The sequence below is a fragment of the Thunnus maccoyii genome, chromosome 11, assembly GCF_910596095.1.
Source record: "Thunnus maccoyii chromosome 11, fThuMac1.1, whole genome shotgun sequence".
In the NCBI taxonomy this organism is placed as follows: domain Eukaryota; kingdom Metazoa; phylum Chordata; class Actinopteri; order Scombriformes; family Scombridae; genus Thunnus; species Thunnus maccoyii.
In genome coordinates this window covers 15312500-15335353 of record NC_056543.1, presented here as the reverse complement: position 1 = coordinate 15335353, position 22854 = coordinate 15312500, and the positions used below count along the sequence as shown (strand labels likewise).

Genomic DNA, 22854 nt, shown 5'->3' with positions numbered 1-22854 from the left:
TAAGGAAGTGTTTGCATGTGTGTGTGTGTGTGTTCTTTATGTTTGAGGGTGGTGATGTGTACACTCGCTGCATGTGTGTCCATCAAACATAATCTCTGTGTCCCTGGATTTCATTATTGAGCTGTTGTTGTTTCACTGTTGAGCTGTTGAGCCTTGGTCCGTGTCTGTGTGTGTGTGCATGTGTGTGTGTGTGTCTGTGTGTGTGTGCATGTGTGCATGCATGCGTAAGGCAGAGAGAGAGAGAGAGAGAGAGAGAGAGACAGACAGACAGAAAGACAGACTGACAGATAAAATCTTTGATATAGACCACTTTATAGAGTGGTCAATACCAGTGATTTTAAACACCTTGCCTTGGTGCACTGTCTACAAAACCTGCTAGAAGCTTAGAGTGTAGGATGGAAGTGAGAGGAAGTGGGTCAGTAGTTGATTTGGCTGTTTATCTGAGATCAGGGAGGTCTTTGATAAGTGTGTGGGTGAGGTAAGGGTGCTGGCTATGGATAAAATCTTCTATTATGGTATATGTTATTTTATCATAGTGGTATGTAGGAATACAGTATATTTTCTGGAAATTCAACAGAAAAAAACATGTATAGATAGATATAAATATAAAGATAGAGTAGCCAGATGGGAATGCTTGTTTTGGGCTAATCCAGTAAATTAAATAACTGACAAATCAAGATCTATCACATTGATGCTAAAATTTTATCTATATCTTATCCAAAATCCATATCCAATATGATCATAAAGCAGTCCTGCAAACCAATTTGCAAAATTGACAGCAATAGGCTTGTATATTACCACCAGAGATTTTAAAAAAAAAAAAAAAAAAAAGGTAATGCCAGTGATATTTAGACAACTTGGGAGCATCTCATTATGTATATTGTTATATCACCCAAGAAAGTACCCAAATTGCTATTTAATTAGGTGGTGCAGTCAAACTGGATTTAGTGTCCCGTTGTACGTCTATGTGTGTCTATGTGACTCCAACTAGCTGGACACTGGAAAGTATCCAGCTAGTTTGAGAGAGTGGCAGGGGTCGACCTCTCATTCAGAAAATATTGATCGTAATGTTATTTTTTAATATATATAACTACATGGTGAAATAACACCAGCAGCAGAGGAGAAAGGATGCTGCTTGTCTGCAGTGAGTGCAAGGAGAGTTTGATGACAGTAACATTTCTATAAAATGCTGTAAAATGTATAAAAACTTTGTGGCCTGCTGTTGTCAGCATGCTAGGGTTCCCACGTTAACGCCCACAGTTTATGTTTACAACTTTATCCACGAAGGGTACAGTCTACGTCGGTACAATCTACACCTGGGGCCAGAAAAACTCATAGTAATGTAGATTTATGACTAAAAGTGTGTGTATGCACAAACCCAGAAATGTGCATTTTTTCATGTGTCAATGAAACAAACAGTGTTTGCATCTGCAAGGTCCTCCATCAGTGCTACAACAGCTGTCCATTACGTACACATCTGTTTCTATTTATAGCTGCCATGTCATTAATTCATCACCTGTAAACCATCATCAGCAGTGATCTCAATCATCATCATCATTAAACATCAGCAATGTAATCAAGGATTAGCTGATATTTTTACTGATGTTTCATTGTGTGTTGTACTTTCATACCAAGAATTTGGACGGAAACTCGAAAGATCTTTTGAGAAACTAATAAAATTCAGTATCACCGTTTAGTTGAAAGTTAGTTATTTGGTGGTTTTGTGGAAGATAGCGTTTTATCAGGATGAAATTATTCAACTGAAATTGTAACTTTCATCATTACAGGTGGCACCAAAGAAGCCAGTCTGCTGGTTCACGTGGGTCATCATGGGGGTGTGGCCTGTCCTGGCCTTGCTCGGTGTGCTGATACAATGGAAAGTCACTGCAGAGGGATTTTCTCACACAGAGGGTGAGTGATGCTGCTTGACAGAAACAAACACGTGCTCAGGGCACGCATATTGTTGTGGTTGGAGCACTGTAATTTTCCATATTTGTTCAGCAAGAGGGACCAGCTGTGATTTTTGAAAATGTAGCTATTACTAAGACAGATTTATTGCTTGCACAATGTCAGTATTCTGAACCACACTCCCAGATATTTTTAGTAGTTTGAAATTTTCAGGATTTTTTTTATGGTTTATTAAACTAACAACCAGAAACATACAACATCTCATTCAGTAAATACACCATACCTATAAAAACAGTAGCAAAACAACAGCAGGCCTGACCTTAGACTAAACTCTTCCCTTTTGTTGCATTCTCTCCTGTGTAGAAAATGTAGAAAGAAAGACAATTAATTTTTCAACTGTTGATAGTTGCACTAATAAGCTATCATGTAAAAACATGCCGTAGTTCATGTTAAGGCAACAGAGCTCAAAAGCAGACGCTTGCAGGCACAGTTGTTCGGATGGAGAAATTTCACTAGAATTTATTGTCAGAAACAGGCTTACGTAGTAACTTAAAGTTGGCCCAAACAACAAAATAAATCTGGCAGGGGGCAAAGGCAGCTCCAATTCCAAACATCAGTAGCAGATCAGAGGCAGTTGTGTAGAGACATGTGCAGAGACAGGATTCAGGCAGGTAGCTACAGGCAATGTAGCAGGGAAGAATGGAAGATAGGGCTACTGAGGATCTGATTAGGGAATTGGGAGCAGGTGTGTAGGTGAGTGTGGAGGTCAGGTGATGTGGAAAGGTGGGAACACACAGGAGGACAATTACTGGACAATGGGAATAACAGGTCTTGAAAATTCCATAAAATTGTAATATCCTGAGGGAATTGAGGATGTCTGAAACTAAAGGGAGCAACAGAGAAACAGAAGTGTCTTCTTCACTGCAGAGTGAGAAAAACAGTACCTCATACTTGGGTCTCTAAAAGAGTGAATGATTTTAATAACAAACATCATGAAAGCTAATAAATCCATTAAAATGCACATATACACATCTTATGAATAAAGAATGAATTGTGTTTACCCAAATGTAAATTCAGCCTGTTAGTTACTGCTGAAATAAAGCTACATACAGATACAGCTTCTGCCCCAACCTGGAACCTGTTAACCTATGGTGGACATGCTCAGAAACAGCTGATCGCAGAGAGGTGGTGCTCACCTCACAAAGTAGCTCTAGCTTTACTGTAATGTAGGTCACGATCACAAGCTTCAGGCAAGGGGAACACTGGTGGAGCCAAAATCTGAATTTACTGTAATTTAGGCAGGGAAGGAGAATGCACAATTTGTTGTTTAGTTTACTGAAGAAGATTAACCTACATATTGTATGTTGTGCAACCTCAGTGCAATCACAGTATGTACCACAAATATCACCCATGACAGTGACTACTGCAGTGCCCACACAGAAGGAACTTTGTGTGTGTGTGTGTGTGTGTGTGTGTGTGTGTGTGTGTGTGTGTGTGTGTGTGTGTGTGGGAATGTCAAATTAAGGATGCAATCAATCCAGATTTGTGTAATAAATGTGCAGCTTCCATGCAAAACTGTTATTTGTTTTTGAATTTGACTTAAAGTTTAACCACATCTAGTACACAGAATTTTAATAAGACTTCTTTCGATTCCAAAGAGGCCACCACAAGCTGCTGCTATAACCATTATGAGGGCAGGGAACATTATGGGGGCGGTGTGTGTGTGTGTGAATGCGCAGTCATTAGTGGATTGGATCATATCAAGCCTGTTGCAAGAAATTTTGGCGTGTGGTTTGATAGTAATTTAAGTTTTGAGCAGCACACCACAAAGCTTGTGCAATCATGTTTTTATCATCTTAGAAATATTTCAGATATATTTAACTTTTAAAGACACAGAGACCATTTTACATGCCTTTATCTCATCACGACTGGATAATTGCAACAGCCTTTTTACTTGCCTGAACCAAAAATCTATTGATCAACTCCAGACTGTATGGAACTCAGCCGCCAGGCTTTTAACCAGAACCAAGAGACATGATCACATCATTCCTGCTTTAGCCTCTTTAGACTGGCTCCCAATATGTTTTAGAATAGATTTTTAGATCTTACTGATTACTTTCAAGGCCCTTCATGGCCTCTCTTCCTGCTATATCTCTGACCTCTTAGTACTGTATGCACTGGTACATACTTTGAGATCCTCAGGCAGAGGTCTTTTATCTGTTCCAGAGGCCCGGCTAGAAACTAAAAGGGAAAGAGCGTTTGCAGTCAAGGCTCTGAGACTCTGGAACGATCTGCTGAGGAAATCAGGTCGGCTGAGTCAATGTTCTCTTTAGGTCTCTTCTTAAAACATACTTTTATCGGAGAGCCTTTCCTGATTTTAATTTTCTTTGAACTATCTTTTATTTATTTTAAAAATGTTTTCGTTTTTCTTGCTTTTTCCTACATTGAATTGGTTCTTATACAGAAAATTGTTTGTTTTATCTGTTTTCTTTTTAAAACCTGATGATTTTATGACATTTTGCTGCCTTTGTGAAGCACTTTGTAACATGTATTTTGAAAAGTGCTCCATAAATAAAGATTATATTATTATTATTATAGTGTTGCAGAATGCAGAATGTGTTATTGACGGAAACAGCTTTAATCTGTCCTGAAAGCAACTACAACACAGATGGCACGATCGCACACAAACACCCAAACATGTGCCATAAATGCCATACACAAATGCAATACATACAGCTCATGCACCCATACAGGCAGAGCTAGAGACAGAAATATACAAGGGCATAGTCTCTCACTTACTCACTCATACAATAACAACAGAGAAAAGGAAGTCACTCATGGCCTCAAATAATGGGATTAAACAGCAGGCTGCTGTGGCTTCCAGTCAGAGGGTATGGATAAAGAGATAGATTAAGCTTTTTAGTGCTAAAATAGACCTAGAAAGGGATAGAGACATGAAGAAAGCACTGTTAGGCTAAAAAGTGTCCTCAAGAAAGGGAATATATTCCTTAAAATCGAGGAACTCTGCTTCGTTAAAGTGCAAAAAGTTATTCTTTCTCATGGCTACATGATTAAAAACTGTACTGGTCTTCCTCAGTTTTAAACCATCACACACAAACAAGTGAATTCTACAAATACAGATCTCCACATTATACGTTTTACCACGCAATGAATGAACACTATGTAAAAAATAATGATAATTTCTTTAAGTGATATTGCAAATTAATGGGCGCTGCACAAGGAGGGATAAATCAGAAAGGAAAAAAATAATATAATAATGATAATAAGGAAGTAATGAATAATAATGAAAAAAAAAAACAGAGAGAAAATGTTTTTGCACTTGGTTGCTGTAGATACAGTATGACCTGTGGCCTGTGATTTCGAAGATGAATGAGGGGGAAGCTGTAGGAAAAGATTATTAATGCAATTCCTGCTACTCTGTGATAAGAACCAGGTCATCACTGTATTACTTATGGATTCATTTAAAGAAGCCTATCCATAATGTCCTCTTGAGTTCCTCTTTTTTAAACTTTACTTGTAGCTGAACTCCAGTCAGAGTTTGTCTGTAGACTTTAACGGCTGAAAGCATCCTTTCATGGTGACAAGCACTGTATTGACAGAGAAAGGAGGATGGGGAATGATGTGGAGGAGAAAAGAGGGAGCAGGTGTACTGGGGGGGGTGGGCAGCAGGGTGGTGTGGGGATATGGGGATGTGAACTGGGGCACAACGACTAAGCTGGGGCACCCAAGTGGAGCAGTGAGGAAAATCATCTGTCTGTCAGCTGATTGAATAACATGCACTACAAGGGCATGAATGAATTAGCTGGCACATGTCTGGCTTGTATCTCTCTCGCTCCCTCTTTTTTTTCTGTACTTCTATACTTTACCCATTACAGTTCTTAACTGCAACCTAACCTAAAGCTAAACACTCAAACAGCCTTTTGAAGAAGTGGGTACCAGCCAAAATGTCCTCAATCTCAAGGTCTTTAAGCTCAAATTAGTCCTCACAAAGATAGATGTACAAGAGCACACACACACACACACACACACAGTAGCATTTGGCCAGAGGGGCCTGAGAGGGGGTGAGCTGAGGAAAAGAAAAGGGGGTATCATTAAGCAGTTTCCCTGGCAGATGGTGCCTCGTTAGCTGTCCACCCACACAAAGAAACAAACAGACCTCATAACACTTCCACACACGCACACACACAGTCACTGTGACGCCTACAGTACATCTCGTCTTCATGAGATTCATTGGGGTCCTTCTACTTGTGGCAACATTTTGACCCTACCATAATGAACATGAAACAGATCTCTGAATACTAAATCATATGCCTAAACAAAATGCCCTACAAACACCAAAAATAATCATGTGTGCAATCAATGGACAGCCAGACAGGATGGATTTGGGACATCCTTTGCCGGTGAGGGTGTGAAACTGACATAAATACACTCACCCACTCATAATATGTCAGGAGCTGGAGCGGCTACAAGTACATGAAGCGAGGAAAATCTGCCAACTGACTGAATAGAATGAAGAAAATGAGGAATCAGACTTTTTTTTTTTGTTTCCTTTTCCGTCCCCATAGGGATAATTCACCATCAGCATTTCGAAGCTAAAATGTATTTTTTTTAAATAGAAATCCTCCACTGAGTAAGTCTCAGTGATTTTGAATTTGTCCTTTCCTCTTGCCTTAAGCAGTTACTTTTTTTTTTCTCTATGAAAGCTGTATTGTATCTCATGTAATTTCTTTCTTTATTTATCTATTATTCTCTCTCTTTCTCTCTGTCTCTCAGCACATTATCATATCTTTGTTCTCTCCATCTCCAGTGGTTTTGAGTCGACAACAAAGAAGGGTCCAGCTCATGCGTATCCGGCAGCGGGAAGAAAGGCTGAAAAAGGAGAAGGAGAACAAGAAGAAGAAAAAACGACAGAACCAGAAGACCAACCACAAGCAGAAGCCCCACACCCATCATCACCACCACCAGCAGTACCATCACCCAGGCATGTCCCACCCTCATCACCAAGCTCAGAGCTCTCAGCCACCTAAAGTCCCTCCTCCTCAGACTGAACCTGGCTACCACCGCAAGGCCAACCCTAAGAGACGCTTTGATGGAGATGTGCTGTCACCGGTAAGAGCCAATGCTACTGTCACGTCTGTACGTTCAATACAAAGCTTGACCCATGCAGCGAGTTAGCTTAGCTTAGCATAAAGACTAGAAACAGAAGGTAACAAAATCCGCCTACCAGGATTTTACCGGTGTTGTGTCCAGGACTATTTCTTTGTTGGGAGCAGTGACCTCCTGGAGTCTTGCAGTGCAGTTAATTGTCATTATGTTGTATATATTACATTATGTCTGTATACTATATTCCTATTCCAACACTGTATTGTCTGTCTGTCCACAGAGCTACATTAGGAGTTTCAGGGACAGACAGACGGACAGACGAGCATACTCCCACAGTCGAATGATGAGCCGCTCCCGGATGGCCGAGCTCGACTATGACTGCGGCTCGCAAGTGCCCCTCACGGCCCCCAGCGGACCCCCAGTGCGCATCTGAAACAGCAAAATGCACAGACGCATAACCCCTCCGCACACACAATCACACAAGGCTACTTCCTCCTCTTTGCCACAGTCGGGGATAGAGAAACTCACCTTAGCGTGCCAACCTAATCAACTGCCTATTAACCCTACAGGAAGGAGGAGTATGTCCCAAAGGTGGTATGACTAATGGTATAAGTCCCACACTGGTTTTCCCCCTCTCAGACCTGTTAAAGGTGATATTTGTTTGGCCAGTTTGCTCCTGTTTTGTTGTTTTTGAAGGTAAAGACACTGGAACTGGAGCGTGCTGGTAGCCAAATGGTTACAGCACACATAGACACAACCTCCCTCATTTGACTCTGGCTGAGGACCTTTGTTGCATGTTGTACCCCTTTCTCTCCCCTTGTTTCTTGTCTCCCTGTCACTATCAACTGTCCAATAAAGGCAAAAATTCCCCAAGACAAATCTTAAAAACAAAGACAGGAACAGAACCTCTTTTTTGGATGGTGCAAGTACAAACCTCTTCTGTTACTGTACTTATCTGAGGGACACTGGAAATGGACTGTCTATTGCAGAGTTAATTGAAATAATACTGTTGAACATTTGATTTAAATATTATTTGGTAGCTTTAAGCCATAATAAGTCATTTCCAGTGTGGAAAAAAATAATCAACACTCCCTTTTCCACAATAGGGCTTTACCATGTGAGACCAAAATGCATCGCTTGGCCTTCACTGAGTCAAGCTAACACCACTGTTAATAAACCTTCAACAGTTTCTTTACTTTGAAGGTAATTAAATGGGGAAACAGTTTGCCTCAAGGATTCTATTAAGAGTGCTCAGAGGAAAATGAAAACAACATTCTTCATTGTTTTCTCCTTTGAAGGGTCACTGTGTAAAGCGAGGTGTTCATTAAGTCAGCTCCGTTATCTTCACTGACAGCCTGTGAATCCAGTCCTCTGCTGCTTCAAAATGCTGAACGGGGACTGGTCTTACCGTAGGTGTGAAATTCTTCACGTCAGTTTCTTCTCCACACTGAAGATCACTTTTGTTTAATTGCACTTATGAATACACCATTGCCTACATTGTTGCCATTTTGCAAGGGGAATATGTTTACATCTCATCATTTTCCTTGTGTCCTCAAACGCCAACTATTTTACCAACGGACCTGAGCAGGAGATACACATCCATACCTTCCCTCTTCTTTCCTTTTAAAACATTTTTGTAAGCTACTGTATGTAATTCCATTTGTTTCTAAGTGCTCTCATATCTCTTTTCCGCTTCTTATCCTAAAAACAACCTACCTTTAAAGAATTTGTCAGCTGTTTTAGGCACAAAGACAAGTAACTGCTGTCTAATACTGGTCACCCAAGAATGTGACTGTCATGAAATCTGCTTGAGAGCTATGAGAGGACACTACATGAATAAATATACTGTGTGTTTGTGTGTGTGTGTGTGAGTGGACACATGAGCCCTATGGCAAGTGGATGGATTGTACCAAATAGTGGCCAAAGTGAGGGGGATTCATTTCAATGTATGTAAAAGGTAATGCAATGTTGTTTTCCTCTTTTTTGCCAATATATTGGTCTGGTTAACAATGTAAATCTCTTAGTTTGGCTAAAGTGTTTGATGACGGTAAGAAGGAGGATTAATATGACTAAGATGATCCTCTATTAATAATGAGCTAGAGGGAGAAGATGAAAGCATTTGCAAATGGCGCCCTCTAATGTTTACTACTGGACATTTTCTAGACTTCCTGTGTGTGTATGTTGATGTGTACATGCCTTTGCTTTGAAAACTCAAATGTGACCCTAACATGGATATTGTTGTACTGAACACCCAAAGAACAGCAGGCTTATTTTTGTTTTTATGTTAACCTCTTTTGAATTGAGACACAGATATCTTTTTTTTGTTTTTTTGTTTTTTTTACCATGAACACCTACACAACCACTTCACAGTTTCCATTTAGATTGAATTTTACTGTAAAGAGCCACAAATGTGAAATACAGAAGTGATTTCTCAACAAAGTACCAGTATATCCATTTGGATATTGTGCTTTATGCACTTTTGTAGCTGCTGAGTATTAGATAACAGGATTCTACTGTACGTAAATACTAAAGTGCTACTAAATACTCAAGCGGTGCTTGACTCAGCCTCGCAATTCTTTGTGTGATGGCACTGGAGGACCGGTCATTTCTCCTTAATGCATGAGAATCCTTTTGTAACTGTTTTCAATGTGCCAGTGTGTCACTGTTGTCATGTGTAAATCTCTCCGATTTCCAGCTTAGTTCGTCCCAGAGTTCACAAAACACATTCCGTATCGACTGAATGAAGTCAAAGTTGAGTAAGGACACCAATCTGAAGTACGATGTGCTTCAATATCAGCAGTTTGCGAAAGGGGAGTATCATAATCTCATTGTTTTCAGTGACCTCAGTGCACTTTTTCAATAACACATTTATTGTACAACGTCAGTGAATCTTTCTAAGGACCAACCGTAACCTTCAGCCACAGTGAGTAGGTCCAACTGACTCTTGCTGAGATCCAAAGTGAAACCAGCAAAGACTCAACTCTTCTCTTCTCTTCTCTTCTCTTCTCTTCTCTTCTCTTCTCTTCTCTTCTCTTCTCTTCTCTTCTCTTCTCTTCTCTTCTTAGCTCTGCTCTCTGTTTACACTGTCCAGGAAAAAGGGCTTTGAAAAGGCATTTGAATCATTTCCCTCTTCCTTATTGTAGTGTATTACGCAAAGTCACCTTCTGTTCTGCTGTATCAGTGTTACTCCAATAATCTTTGCAGTTGTGGCTGTTCAAGTGTTATTTTGGTTTTGCTTACACTTCAGTCCTGTTTTCCGTTCCCTTTTGTAGTTTTACTGTAGTGCAGTTGTAGTAACATCAATACTGTTTTTTCGTTAACGAAAAAAAAATAAAAAAATGAAGACAATGTTACTTCTAAACATTGGCCCCTTTCTTGTTTGTAACTTGAGGGCAAAATTAACTATTATTATTGTCAAATTGTCAATTCTTTTTATTAACTTGTTTGATTTTTATTTTTGTTTTCTCTGATTGCCCATCACTGCTGAATATATGTTGGGGAAACACTTTTATTGTAGATACTGACCTGTAAATAATTTTTAAATGTACAAATCTTTGACTCTGTTTTCATGTTTACACCATGACGGCATCTGTAATTTATCCAGTTGATTATTTTCTAATGGAGTAGACCCGTTTTATATTGTGTTACTACTGTATGTCCAGTTGGTTTCATTTGGCTGGGTGGTGGATGCACTTGTGTCATTCTCATTTCATGTTGAAAATCAGCAGACAAACTGAGCCTCGACTCATCATCAGCGATCATCAGTAATTCAGTACTGTAATTGCTCTGCTCTCTCGGAAGAGACATTGATTCACCTACCTACCACCCTGTTTAAATTTGTACAAATCACCTGGTTATTATTATTATTATTATTATTATTATTATTATTATTATTATTATTATTATTATTATTAAGCATGAATTTATATGGACCTAAAATATGATAAACATTGTGATTCTACAATCTAACAGTCTTGTTGTTTCTACATTTCTCAGAAGCACACACACACAAACATTTTACATGACTGTCACAGTTCACAGACTTACATAAGGTGTGTTTTAAGTGGTCAGCTATACTAAAACCAATTAGATACCACAATAAAAGCAGATACTCTATAATGTTTATGCCAGTAATATAAGGTATAATGCAATTCCTTATTCATGCATTGCTTCTTATTGCTCTGAGGATGTCAGCCATCATAAAGAACGGAAAGGATTTGACAGCATAACATGCATAAAAAAACTGTAGCATCTCCTTGGCTGGATGAGTTCATGAAGTTTTTCTTCCACTTATATTTCACAGATGCTGTGATGTGGTCTGACAGTAGGTTCAGGCTGTATTTGCTTTACAGCTTAGCAACACAACTACTGTACAGTGCAGCAGTTATGTAACAACAAATGATATGTGTTGTTATACAGTCTGTCAAATGCTATAAGAAGTGTCTTCTTTAAATCGCTTTTTAAAATGCCTTAAGCAGCACAGAAAAAGTAACCATACATAACAGTTGGTGTTTTATTTACACCTGAATGCTGTCAACATGTACTTACACCAGCTGATAGAAGAGAGGTCTCAGAGATAAGCTGGCTTCATTCAAAGAAAACATGTTACCCTTTTTTATTGACGTGTAATGATTGAAGCTGTTGCAGTTGAAAACTGTTCTGAAGAAATAGTGAAAGTTCCTCCACTAATTACTGGAACAGCAGTAAAATAACTTTCATTCTCTTGCTCTTTTCTTCTTTCTTTATTCTCCCTAATTATCTCTGTCCAAACCATCCTCTTGTTTCCTTTTCCCCATATCTCTGAATAACCTTTTCATTACATTTGTACTCCCTCTTTTTTTTTGTTTTCTCTCTGCACCACCCTCTCGGTCTCATTTATTGTCTGCTTTCAGTATATCTTTCTTTTCTCTCTCCTCCTTCACTCCCCCACTTCTTATCTCTGCTGACATTTTCAGTCCAGTGACTTCAGACACAAACCGCACAGACTATAATTCTTGTTGCCGTACTAATCTGCTTTCTGTAGGAAACAAAGCACCAGTGGGGCCAGCTCATTAACAAGCCATTGTTCACTTTTCCCTGCACCAAGACCAGTCCTGTTATACTGATAATTTGAACAGGGCTATTTTCTAAAGAGAATTAAATGTTAACAGAAAAGAGTTATGCTTGATTGGGAAAGCTTGTATCATTTGTAGAAAGCTAACACAGCCCACACCAGATGATGAATGCAGTGGTTAGAAACAGTTCATAAGGGAACAACTGAAAAAGCATAGCTGAGTATGTGCTATGAAAAAAATATTTTTCTTTCAATTAAAAAACAGTAAGAATCTGGCGGACTCTTGGGTGATAAATGGTGATAACAAATGTCTTTATTTTACTTTTTAGGCATAGTGAAGCAGCATAACATGGTCACCTCCTATACACATACAATTAAACATCAGCTCATGACTGAGCTCAAAGGGTCAAACATGACTTAGTCATTATTTTTTAGAGCTGATGTTTCTGGCATTTTTCAAACCTTTATGACCACCCTCCCCACTTTCCTTTAATCAGTTACACAGATATAAGCCATCCTTTATCAAGTACATTTGCACAAACAAAACTTGGAATATGTGCAAGGTTCCCCTTATAATATCACTTTTGACCACGGTTTTTCAGGCCCATTGACATGTTAAGCTTTCCTGTGGATGCTGGACCACTATGGCAACACTGAAGCCTTGTTGTTCATTTGAATCTCTTCTCTTGCCTTTGAAGTACTTTTGCAGACAAGAAATCACTAACAAGTCCTGATGTTTTTGAGAGAAGTAACACAAAAAGAGGATAATTCCTGGAATGCCCTTTATTTTGAACCAGGCCAAAGGAAGTGCATTGTGCCTCCATACTGCATCTATCATGTTTTAGTACTATAATTTATACATTGTGTAAAAATGTATACTGATTGCATTCACTTGATGTTATGTTTTCCATTTAAATCAGCTGGAACTGTCAGCATTCTGTATCTAAAAATATGCTCAGTTCGCTTTACTGTAGTAGTGGTAGGAAAGTGTCAATTTTAGAAGTATTTTTTATTCATTTATTCAATGAACTGTCTCATGTCGCCTCCTCCTGTTTACATGATGTCTTGCTGGTGCTGTGTAGACTCACTGACAACCTGAGAAGGAGAAAAGAGATATTGTAAATGACTTTGTAGGAAGTAAAAAAAAAACATCTTTATTGTCTACTTGTTAAGGACAGTGTGTGTTACAGATAATATTTTCCATCAACAGTGCAACAGTGAGGCCTGATGTCTGTCATTGTTGGGAGTGAGGTGCTGTGCAGGGGGAGAACAGTAGCCATTGACAGGAAAACTGCTTGTTTACAGAAGCCAGTGTGGGGTGTTGCAACTTGTTTACCAGTGTCTATACAGGGTCGATGCAAACTATAAGATTTCAGGGATCAGTTAGAGACTAGAAATGTTGTTGCAGGCACATCTAAATTTTAGACTATTTTAGATATGGATATACAAAGGTGGAGAGTAAATCAAAGTAGTTTGTTTCAAGCTTCAATTGTGAACAGATGATAAAAAGGTGGATGGGATTTTGGAACCAGACTTACACACTGGGCACTAGCGCCCTGGTTCATAGAATACTTCATCTGCATAAGAATATGACAAGTCAAGATTCAGTGGAAAAATTATAAATACCAAAATTCTGTTACAGTATATTAGACTAAATGCGTGCTTGATAAGTGTTTGTGTACATGGGCATCTTTGTATGTGAGGTACATGCTGAAAGTCTAGTGTGTGTGTGTGTGTGTGTGTGTGTATGTGTGTGTGTGTGCGTGTGTGCGCGTGTGTGTGCGCTCAAACCTCTCCATCGCGGGTCTCGATGGTCTTGATGAGAACAGTCTTCTTGGAGTGAACCTCTGAGGAGCGCTGGTGCTGGGACTCAGGACTCGTCTCTGTAAGAATTTCATAAACCCATACATTCAGTTTTTCTAGACAAAGTTCATTTAGTTTAAAGACGTTGATATTAATCTGGTATTGCTCTTAGATGGTTAATTGAATTTGAACACCTTGCATACTGAGGAGCAGCCATGAAACAGCTGGGAAATGCTACTCAAACTTATTTAATCAAAAGCAGTAATGAATCATGGCTGTACCTAATACATCATCTTCAATTACTGCTCATTGTTTTCATTTAAGACGCCACAAAAGAGATTAATTGCACAGTTGGACTGTTAATACATCAAGTGAATGGAGTAAATTGTGTAATTATTGATGTGTGGCTTCTTGATGATTGCTTCTGTGAATCAGAGAAGTTTTGACATGTCATATATCCCCACACAGTGGCCAGAATGTGTCACTGCATTTATGCAACATGTCATGGCCTCAAAATAGTGCCTGCCATATACAGTCATGGGCTATAATTAGTCTTTTTTTATCCCCTCACTGACCCATCTGGAATGTAAAATGCATTTTATGAGTATTTTTGTGTGAAGGGAAGAATGTGCACTGTTTCTCCTACCTCTGAATCCAATAGAATAAGCAGACTGGGCAGGCACATTGGTGGTGATCCTGCAATACAAACACATAATGAAATGTTACAACTAAGTAACAAGAGAGAAATATACACTAAAATACAAATTTCACACCTCAAAAAAATTAATAGCTGTAACACAAACAGTTTGGGATTGCTGACTGTCTTTTACCAACATCCAAATGAAAAGAAGCAAACACACACCTGCTCTCCTCTCCCTCCAGCAGCTTGCGGTAAGTGGCAATTTCAATATCAAGGGCCATCTTAACATTGAGCAGGTCCTGGTACTCCCTCAGGTGACGGGCCATGTCGTCCTGTAAATTAATACAAAAAAAGTTATTGGTCTGTTCAAATAAACTTCTCACCAAACATAAAGTCAACTGAAACAACTTCAATAAATGTGAAGAAAACCTGTTAAATATTTATGATTTGTGACAGACAGTATGCTCATACCAGGTTTCAGTTGCACTAAAGTTTACTGTCTACAGATGTTGCCAGATTAATCATTGTAACCAGTGATGAAGTGGAAAACTAAAATATGGGGAATCTGTGAGTTTGACTCAATGATCATCTCTAAAATGAATGAAATCTTGAATCCAGTTTGATGCTACATCCTATAGTATACAGTGGATTAATCGACTAACGAGACAGTGCAAAATATCTAAGGTAATTGCCTTCATCTTGGCGATGTCTTCCTCCAGCCGTGTGATGGTATCCTGGTAACCAGAAGCCTCACGAGTCATGCGATCCTCCATATCTCTCATCTGGCGGAGCAGAGACTCATTCTACAAGGGGACACAGGTGAGAAGTTTAAATGTCTAAATGTCTAAAAATGAATGAAAGCAATAGAAATAGGGACAAAATGGCTACATGATACCATGGTATGAACCAGCAAGAGGAAATATGATGAAGCACATATGATAAAGACACAAATAAACTGAGAGACGCAGCAGCCAATACTCACAGTGCCCTTGAGTGAGTCGATCTCACAGGTGTAGGACTGGATCTGGTGCCTGTACTCCATGCTCTCCTGTTTGGCCTGACGCAGTGCATCATTGTTCTTGTTCACAGCCTGGTTCAGATCAGAGACCTGAGGAGAGAGGGTAAGAGGATTTAGCAGGGAAACAGCTAAAGGAAACCAAGTGTGTTTGTGTTTGTGTGTGTGTGTGTGTACATGTGTGTGCGTGTGTGTGCTCCCACCCTACCTTAGACTTGTACCAGTCTTCAGCCTCTGCAATGTTCTTGGCAGCGATGCCCTCATACTGCATGCGGATATCTCTCAGAGCAGCAGTCAGGTCAGGTTTAGACATGTCCATCTGGACCTGCACCTGAGTGTCCTGCATCTGGCTCTGCAGCTCACGGATCTCCTGCAAGGTGACAGGAGAGCAAAGAAAATCATTTTAAACAAACAAAATCATCAAAATTATAACAAGGATGTTAGAAAGATGAAATTAATGATGTTTTGAGGGTTAGGGTTAGGGCAAAAAAGTTCTCATTAACAACTAATGAGAAAATAATCACAAGTTGATATTGTAGCTCATGTAGGGAAAGAGTTACAATACATATATATATATTTATATATATATAAATCAATAAAATCAGGACATTTATCTATATATGTTGTACAGAAGAATTTAAAAAATGTCCAATTACAGTATAAATCCTCTCAGTGGTGTCACAATACAATACTATTCAAGTTTTTTTAGAAATCCAGAAACACACTGGGCTGATTTAGCACTGTAAAACTAGAAGTTTCAAATTGGTAAGCTTTGGTCCCCCTCAGCTGTCTTCTGGTCTAACCAAAAGATATAAATAACTTTGCATCTGTTCACATGCACATACTCTTTCTCTCTCTCTCTCTTAAACACACACAGCAGCTGACATGCTCTCTTCAACCAATCAGCAGTTCAGCATTTCTGAGAGGTCATAGTTGAGGCAGAAGAGACAAAATGACAGGAAGGGACCTCGAGTGCGCTGATATGTGTCTGAGCATGTGGCTCAGTATGTCCTTTGATGTCTGTGAGTGAATGTGCACAAATGTTTCTTACTGCTTTGCATCTAAATGCATAAAATGTTATTTTATATAGAGGGAAAGAGATATAAAAATAGAGTGAGCATAAATATGCATAATGTGTAAATATTCATGATAAACATGTTTTAATATCAGTGGGTGTGTTTAAGTGTGAAATATTTGATCCCCTGAAGAGCTGCATGCCTACAGAGGCTCAGATATATCTGATATTACAGTATTACTTAACACCGAGCTGATATATGATACAGTACACACCACCTTACTGACATACATAGTACACAGATGTACTGTAGGTGTAGTGGCCTCATTTCAGCCAGACAGACTGAGACAGATTTTATAGACTGATCAACTAACCTCTTCATGGATCTTCTTGAGGAAGGCAATTTCTTCTTGCAGACTCTCAATGCGTCTCTCCAGGTCCAGCCTGGCCAGAGTGGCATTGTCAACATCCTGGATAAAAAACACAAAAATGACAAATTATAGCGACATGCTACAGGAGAGGTAAAAAGGTGCAGCGAGAACAGGAAATTGAGAGGAAGAAAATGGTTAGTGACAAGAGGGAAAGTTGGATAAGTATAAGATTGGGTGCTACCAAAGGAGAATGGGACTGAAGGAAAGTATTACTTTTTACTTCATGCTTTGAGGAGAAAGTGACTCTAGTGAGATGTAAAGAAAGCTATTAGGCTTTTAAAGAAATAGAAGACATACGGCTCTGAAGGCGGACAGGTTGTTCTCTGCCTCTTCCTTCTGGTGAATCTCCTCCTGCAGTCTGGAGACAACAACAGACAGAGAGGAAAAAAAAACAAAAAGTTGAAAGAGTTGATATATAAGACAATACAATCACAACAACTTTTGAGTGTTTGAGATTATGGCCTGTTTCCCAGGGACCAATTACTAGACAGATAAACTAGTTACCACTTCTCATTCCTCCAGCCTTCTGCTCTCTGTTGTTTTTGGCTGGTGGTAAATTTACAAGAATAAAACTGACTGGGCAATGACACATCACAGTCTGACTTCTTACATGTAAGAGTACACACACACACGCGCACGCACCTGCTCTTTGACTCCTGTAGCTGTGTTATAGCTGCTGTCATACAGTCAGAGGAGTTACGGTGAGAAAGGAATAGAGGTCTACCCTCAGGTGGTACTGTTTCCAGAATTAGCATTTCACTATGCAGCCTGAATAACTGGAAGATGTATATTCAAAAAAAAAAAAAAAAAAATGCATGTATGCACAGGTGTCAGGAGTCACTGTGTGATAATGTCTGCTCATTCTGAGGTTTGTTCTATGATCATTTAAGCTATTCAGGAAAATGTTCAATGAAAAGTAGACTTTCAACAGGTGTGAGTCAAGTGGCATGGTGATCAAATTTAAGTTTGTAGTAAATTTTATTTCTTTTTTAATGTTGTGCAGCATAGTTGGATAGCACTTATCACCTGTGGACTGTATTTACTGTACATGATATTTAATTTGCTCCACAGTGCACATTTTTAACAATCTTTTCACCTTTACTATTCCCCTTTAAAATCCTCCCTGTATCATGTTCTGGCTTCTGTTGAGTGTTTGGTGAATGCATTTGATTTCTCTCTCTCTGATTTTTAAAGGTACAGCGACGTGTCTTGTGGAGAAAAGGATCTTCATAAGATCATTTGTTTTTGTATTCAGTATAGGATTTAGTTGTTTGTGCATCATTAAATTCTGCTGTCATCCTGTGTGTGTGTCTGAATGCATGCATTGTAACCGTTGGCAGGCAGGAGGTCTCTGAGTGTATTTTGATCTCAGTGGGAGCAGCAGGTGCTTTGAATTTAGAAAGGGATGATAGAAAGAAAGTGTTTATGGTTGTGATGTGTGTGTGAATTAGAAGTTCTATTTGTGCGTATGTGTGTGTGTGTGTGTGTGTGTGTGCATGTGCGTGTTTGTGTGCGTGCGTGCAGTCGTGTGTGCTTATACACTTAAATTTTCGCGACTCTGCTTGCTGTTGCAGTGACAGAAATTCTAAATTCATAGAGTTGACCTAGTAGCTACAAATAGACCACTCCAACATACGCCCACAACGCAGCTCTCTCTATACATATCTCTCTGTCTCTTTCTCACACACACACAAGCAATCTGTATTTGGTGGACTTTTTAAAATTTTAATACATTGTTACTCTTAGTTTTACTCTGTACCAGCACACACACAGAACCAGCTGTGTGTATTCATCTGTCTGTTTTCCTTTGCAGACTTCTCTTCCTGTCTGTCTGTCTGTCTGAAACTTAATCTGTCTGTCTGTCTCATCTTTATTCCGACAAGACTGCAAGTCTCTCTCTCTCTCTCTTTCTTCTCTTCTGCTATGTCTCTTGTGAGTAAATTATAAAACACCTTTGAAAAAAGTTGGTGTACTGTAACACTCACTGAAGTATACCAATTCTCAAATCTCTCCCATATTACTTTGTTGTTTCTCTTTTCTCCACAACAACAAAAATCGAGTTCTTTTGGTGCTGCATGTTGGTTACTATTCAAATGAAACAATCAGAGAGGTAAACATCACTCTTTGGTTAAACTGCTCATAGCTCATAGACATATTAAACTTGTGACTAGGGTTCACAAGCAGACATTGCTTTGCTTTAAAGAGTCACACGACAAAAAGGCTGGGTACTCCTGATTCTCCTGATCTCCTCATAGACAGTTGTACCAGCCGATTATAGAAGTGCTACCAGAGACTGTGTCCAGAATATGCAGTTGGTGTTTATCTTTCTGGAACAGTTAACATCGGCCTCATGCTCGCCCCTGTCAAAGTACAACTGTTGTCTGTGAACTCTTGCTGTTAAACTAAGCCATATCAGCAGCATGTGTTCTTCATGCCATCCTTCTTCATTATTCATCCATTCATCCACATCGTCAATGGTTCATTCAACTCATTCATCCATCCTCTAAACCTACCTCAGCTTAATTTTCTGCAGGTCATCAGCCAGGTTGTCTCTCTCCACCTCCACTCGGGCACGCTGGTTGGAGAGGCTCTCTATTTGCCTCCTCAGCTCCCTCATTTCCTCCTCATACAAATCAGCCACACGCCCGGGCCCCTCGCGGCCCCTCAGCTTCTCAATCTCCACGGTCAGCGCCGCATTCTGCTGCTCCAGGAAACGAACCTTCTCGATGTAGCTGGCAAAGCGGTCGTTGAGATGCTGAAGCTCGGCCTTCTCATTGGTCCTTGTGTTGAGGAAGTCCTGGTTCATGGCATCGGCTAGGTTGAAGTCAAGTTTCTCACCTGCATAAGTGCGCATGGCTGTAGAGGAGCCGAACCCTGCTCCTCCAGCACCACCAGACATCCTGTAGCTGGAGTAGGAGGGCGTACCACTGCTCTTGACCTCGTAGACTCGGCTAGACATATGGCTGGCAGCAGAGGAGCTGCGGCCTCCTCCAGAGGTGAAGAGGGAAGACATTGGGGATGAACCGATGCCTGAGCCAAAGGTACGGCGGTAGGAAGAGGCACTCTGGCTTGTGGAGGAGAAGGACTTGCTCATGGCTGGTTGGCTGGTTGGTTGGCTTGTAGTTTGATGGAGCTGCTGGAGATGCTGAGACCCAACTGTCCCACTGGGCAACTGGGAGAGAGATTAAGTGAAGAAATGCCGGGCACTGAGTGCAGCTATTTGTAGATTAACCACACCCACTCCTACCCCGACCCCTCCTCTCCGTCCTCCCTCTGTCTCCATTCACCTCATCTATATTCCCGCAACTTCCTACTCCACCCCCTCCACTGTACCTCAGCCCCATTTTTCCTTCATTAGTCACTTTGTCGTCATTTTCAATCGAGGCCCCAACTTGAAACTTGCATTGGTTCCAGTTTGGAAGATTTCACCAATGATTAAGATTGGAAAAGCTCAATGGAAATGCCAATCAAATGTCAGCAATAAAAAATTATTTCAATTTCCTGTGATAAATTATTTTAAAGTATCGAGAATATATCAAGGGGCACTTTTGAAAAATGAGCTAACATTGTTGCGAACACAATCATCATGTCTGCTTTCATCAAAGAACAACTTTTAGTTTACTTATATACTGTCTGCTTATCCTTGCAATCAGTAATACAATCTCTGAATGAATCTAAATTGTGTAATAATTGTGCCTCTGAAATCCATATAAAGTTAATTAAAGCTGTTTTTAATGGGATTGGAGCAATAATGTTTTTGACAAATGTTTTGGCCTTGTAAAAAAAGATCCCTCATGTGAGGTGATTGGTTTTTAGTAAAACATTACTTAATAAATTACATTTTGTTATTAGTTTATTGCACTCTTGATACATAATCCATTATTCTCCAGGCTTATCCTCTGCATCTCCTCCCCCTCTGCAGCCACTCATCGTTTCTCCTGCCCCCCCTTCACCTCCCCCCTGTCCCGCCTGTTGCCAGCCCTTGATTCAGCTGTCGAAGGGGTCTGGTTTCAACTGCTGGAAAGGGCGGTGGCCTTCTGTGTGTATGTGTGTGTTCCTGGATGGATACATGATTGAGTGTGTGAGTAAAGTCAGTCAGTGAGTCTGGGCACTTGTGAGCTGTAACTCATTTATGGGAGGTTGTTATAGAGACAATTTGTTTCATAAACACTATCTGTATACCAGATTAAGGGGGGAAAGTATCTACAGGGGAACAAGGGTCTGAAATAGCTTCACATGTTTGAAATAGCCAATGCATACTATTCAGTTTTTTGCAACTTTATTGATCTGTAGAGATACACAATCTCACCTTATTGACATATGACACAGTGTCTTGATACTGCACCATATGATTTATATATATTTTCCCTGTCAGTAGCTATAGAGGTATAATAGAGTTATATATTTACCCTTGATTACATAAGTAGCGGTATGCTTTGACTGATAGAGCTGCTGCCAGGAAGGTCACACTCCATTTTGTCATGATGGCTCTCCACTGGATTCTCACACAACATGAGTCAGTATACAATTACTCATGCCCTGTCTGGTTAAATGTTAGTTAAATTTATGATACTGTATATGAATTAACAGTATATATAGGGGCTCACTTCCAGCCTGGACACAAAAATCCACAAATTAAGCCATCAATTTTTGAGCTAAGGGTAGTATTATCACCACGGTAAAGCTGCATTAATTCAGTTTTGGCCACTAGGGCGAAAAAAGAACTCCACAACAAGTTGACAGACACACAGCCCTGACATATAATTTTGGTAACCAGTTGAATGTAAGTCAAATATTTTGGTCTATTTTGGTCACCTATCTAACTTAGCTTTCTAAATGCACACTAACTTTGTCTGTTGTTTGGTGCTGGGCAGCAAGCATAGAGTTGAGTAAAATAAAGTTTGTTTGGGGGAAAATGGCTGCCTGCTGCTGGAAATGGGATCAGCTCAGATTCAAACCTCACAGGAAAAGTGTGGGGCAGTAACATCAAAACAGTTACCTAGAGTTGGCTGATGGTTCATCACTAAAGGCGGCCTTCTCACATTATATATTTGATATTTGATGTTAACAAAAGTAACATTACTTACTTTATTATCAAAAGTAAAGATTAGGTTTAAGGTTAGGGAAAGGGTTAGGGATAAACATTAAGTGGTTATGGTTAATGCATAACCACTTAATGTCAGTAGTCCTTTCTCCTAGAAAGAAGAATGAATGCTGTTGGTCTATGACTGAGATACATTGCTCATGTCAGACAGCCAAGCTGCAGCTGAAAGGGACATCTCTGTCCTGCCATGTGTCCCAGGACCCAATATGCGAATGTGTTGATGGTAATGATAGTGATAATAATGACAGCGATGATGATGACTGTACTTTTGTGAGATGCTAACTATTCCTCCGAGAGCTGAATAGAAGCATAACATTTGCCTGCTAATCGGACTGAATTGCCACATCATTTTCATGCCTCTTTGTTAATGTTAGCAGCATGTTGCCCTAATCAGCAGTGACTGACAAATCCATCTGGTCAATGTCATTTTCATTGACAAAATTATTACACAGATCCAGTAGCCTTTGCTAAGACCAGTTCACTCAGTCCACTTTTCATGTCACATGGAGAAAAAGGCCAATTCATCTTTTACGTAAATTGGCTTACAACAACCTGTATAGCTGCGTCCATCCCATCTAAGCCTGTCCCCATTTTTGTGACCATTCTTCTGTTGCTATTTTTCAGTCTGGCACAGGAAATTGACGCCCCTATTGTGAGTCTGACGCAAGTCATAGCACACTTTTAAAATGCTTCCTGAACATTTTATACATTTGAGGTCCAACTGAAATTAAACTGCCTTTTTATTATCTAGTCCAGCATAC

At 39.8% G+C, this 22854-nt stretch overlaps 2 protein-coding genes across 2 annotated transcripts in view; one reads left to right on the top strand and one right to left on the bottom strand.

Annotated features, from left to right (window-relative positions):
• The window catches only part of tmem198a (transmembrane protein 198a), a 36788-nt gene extending 26395 nt beyond the window's left edge, over positions 1 to 10393 (top strand). The window contains exons 5-7 of the mRNA XM_042426103.1: positions 1788 to 1911; positions 6737 to 7038; positions 7313 to 10393. Of these exons, the coding sequence (XP_042282037.1) occupies positions 1788 to 1911; positions 6737 to 7038; positions 7313 to 7465 (579 nt within the window). The 3' untranslated portion in view covers positions 7466 to 10393. The remainder of the gene's footprint in view (positions 1 to 1787; positions 1912 to 6736; positions 7039 to 7312) is intronic.
• Positions 10394 to 12373: 1980 nt separating this feature from the next.
• On the bottom strand, positions 12374 to 20183 carry desma (desmin a). Its single transcript, XM_042426102.1, has 10 exons — positions 19503 to 20183; positions 17287 to 17347; positions 16933 to 17028; positions 15752 to 15913; positions 15511 to 15636; positions 15221 to 15331; positions 14751 to 14860; positions 14535 to 14584; positions 13877 to 13968; positions 12374 to 13180 (listed from the first exon to the last, which is right to left on the bottom strand). Exons 1-10 carry the CDS (start codon positions 20081 to 20083, stop codon positions 13139 to 13141), a joined length of 1431 nt encoding a protein of 476 aa, XP_042282036.1. The 5' UTR covers positions 20084 to 20183; the 3' UTR covers positions 12374 to 13138.
• Positions 20184 to 22854: the final 2671 nt, after the last annotated feature.

Bases quoted from the DNA above. Each gene is read 5' to 3' on its own strand.
- desma (XM_042426102.1), bottom strand. From the start codon at position 20,083: ATGAGCAAGTCCTTCTCCTCCACAAGCCAGAGTGCCTCTTCCTACCGC. The intron at 15,637-15,751 runs GTAGGGTGGGAG...CTCTCTCCTCAG, and splicing joins AAGACTGGTACAAGTCTAAG to GTCTCTGATCTGAACCAGGC. The intron at 15,332-15,510 runs GTGAGTATTGGC...GTCCCCTTGTAG, and splicing joins TCGACTCACTCAAGGGCACT to AATGAGTCTCTGCTCCGCCA.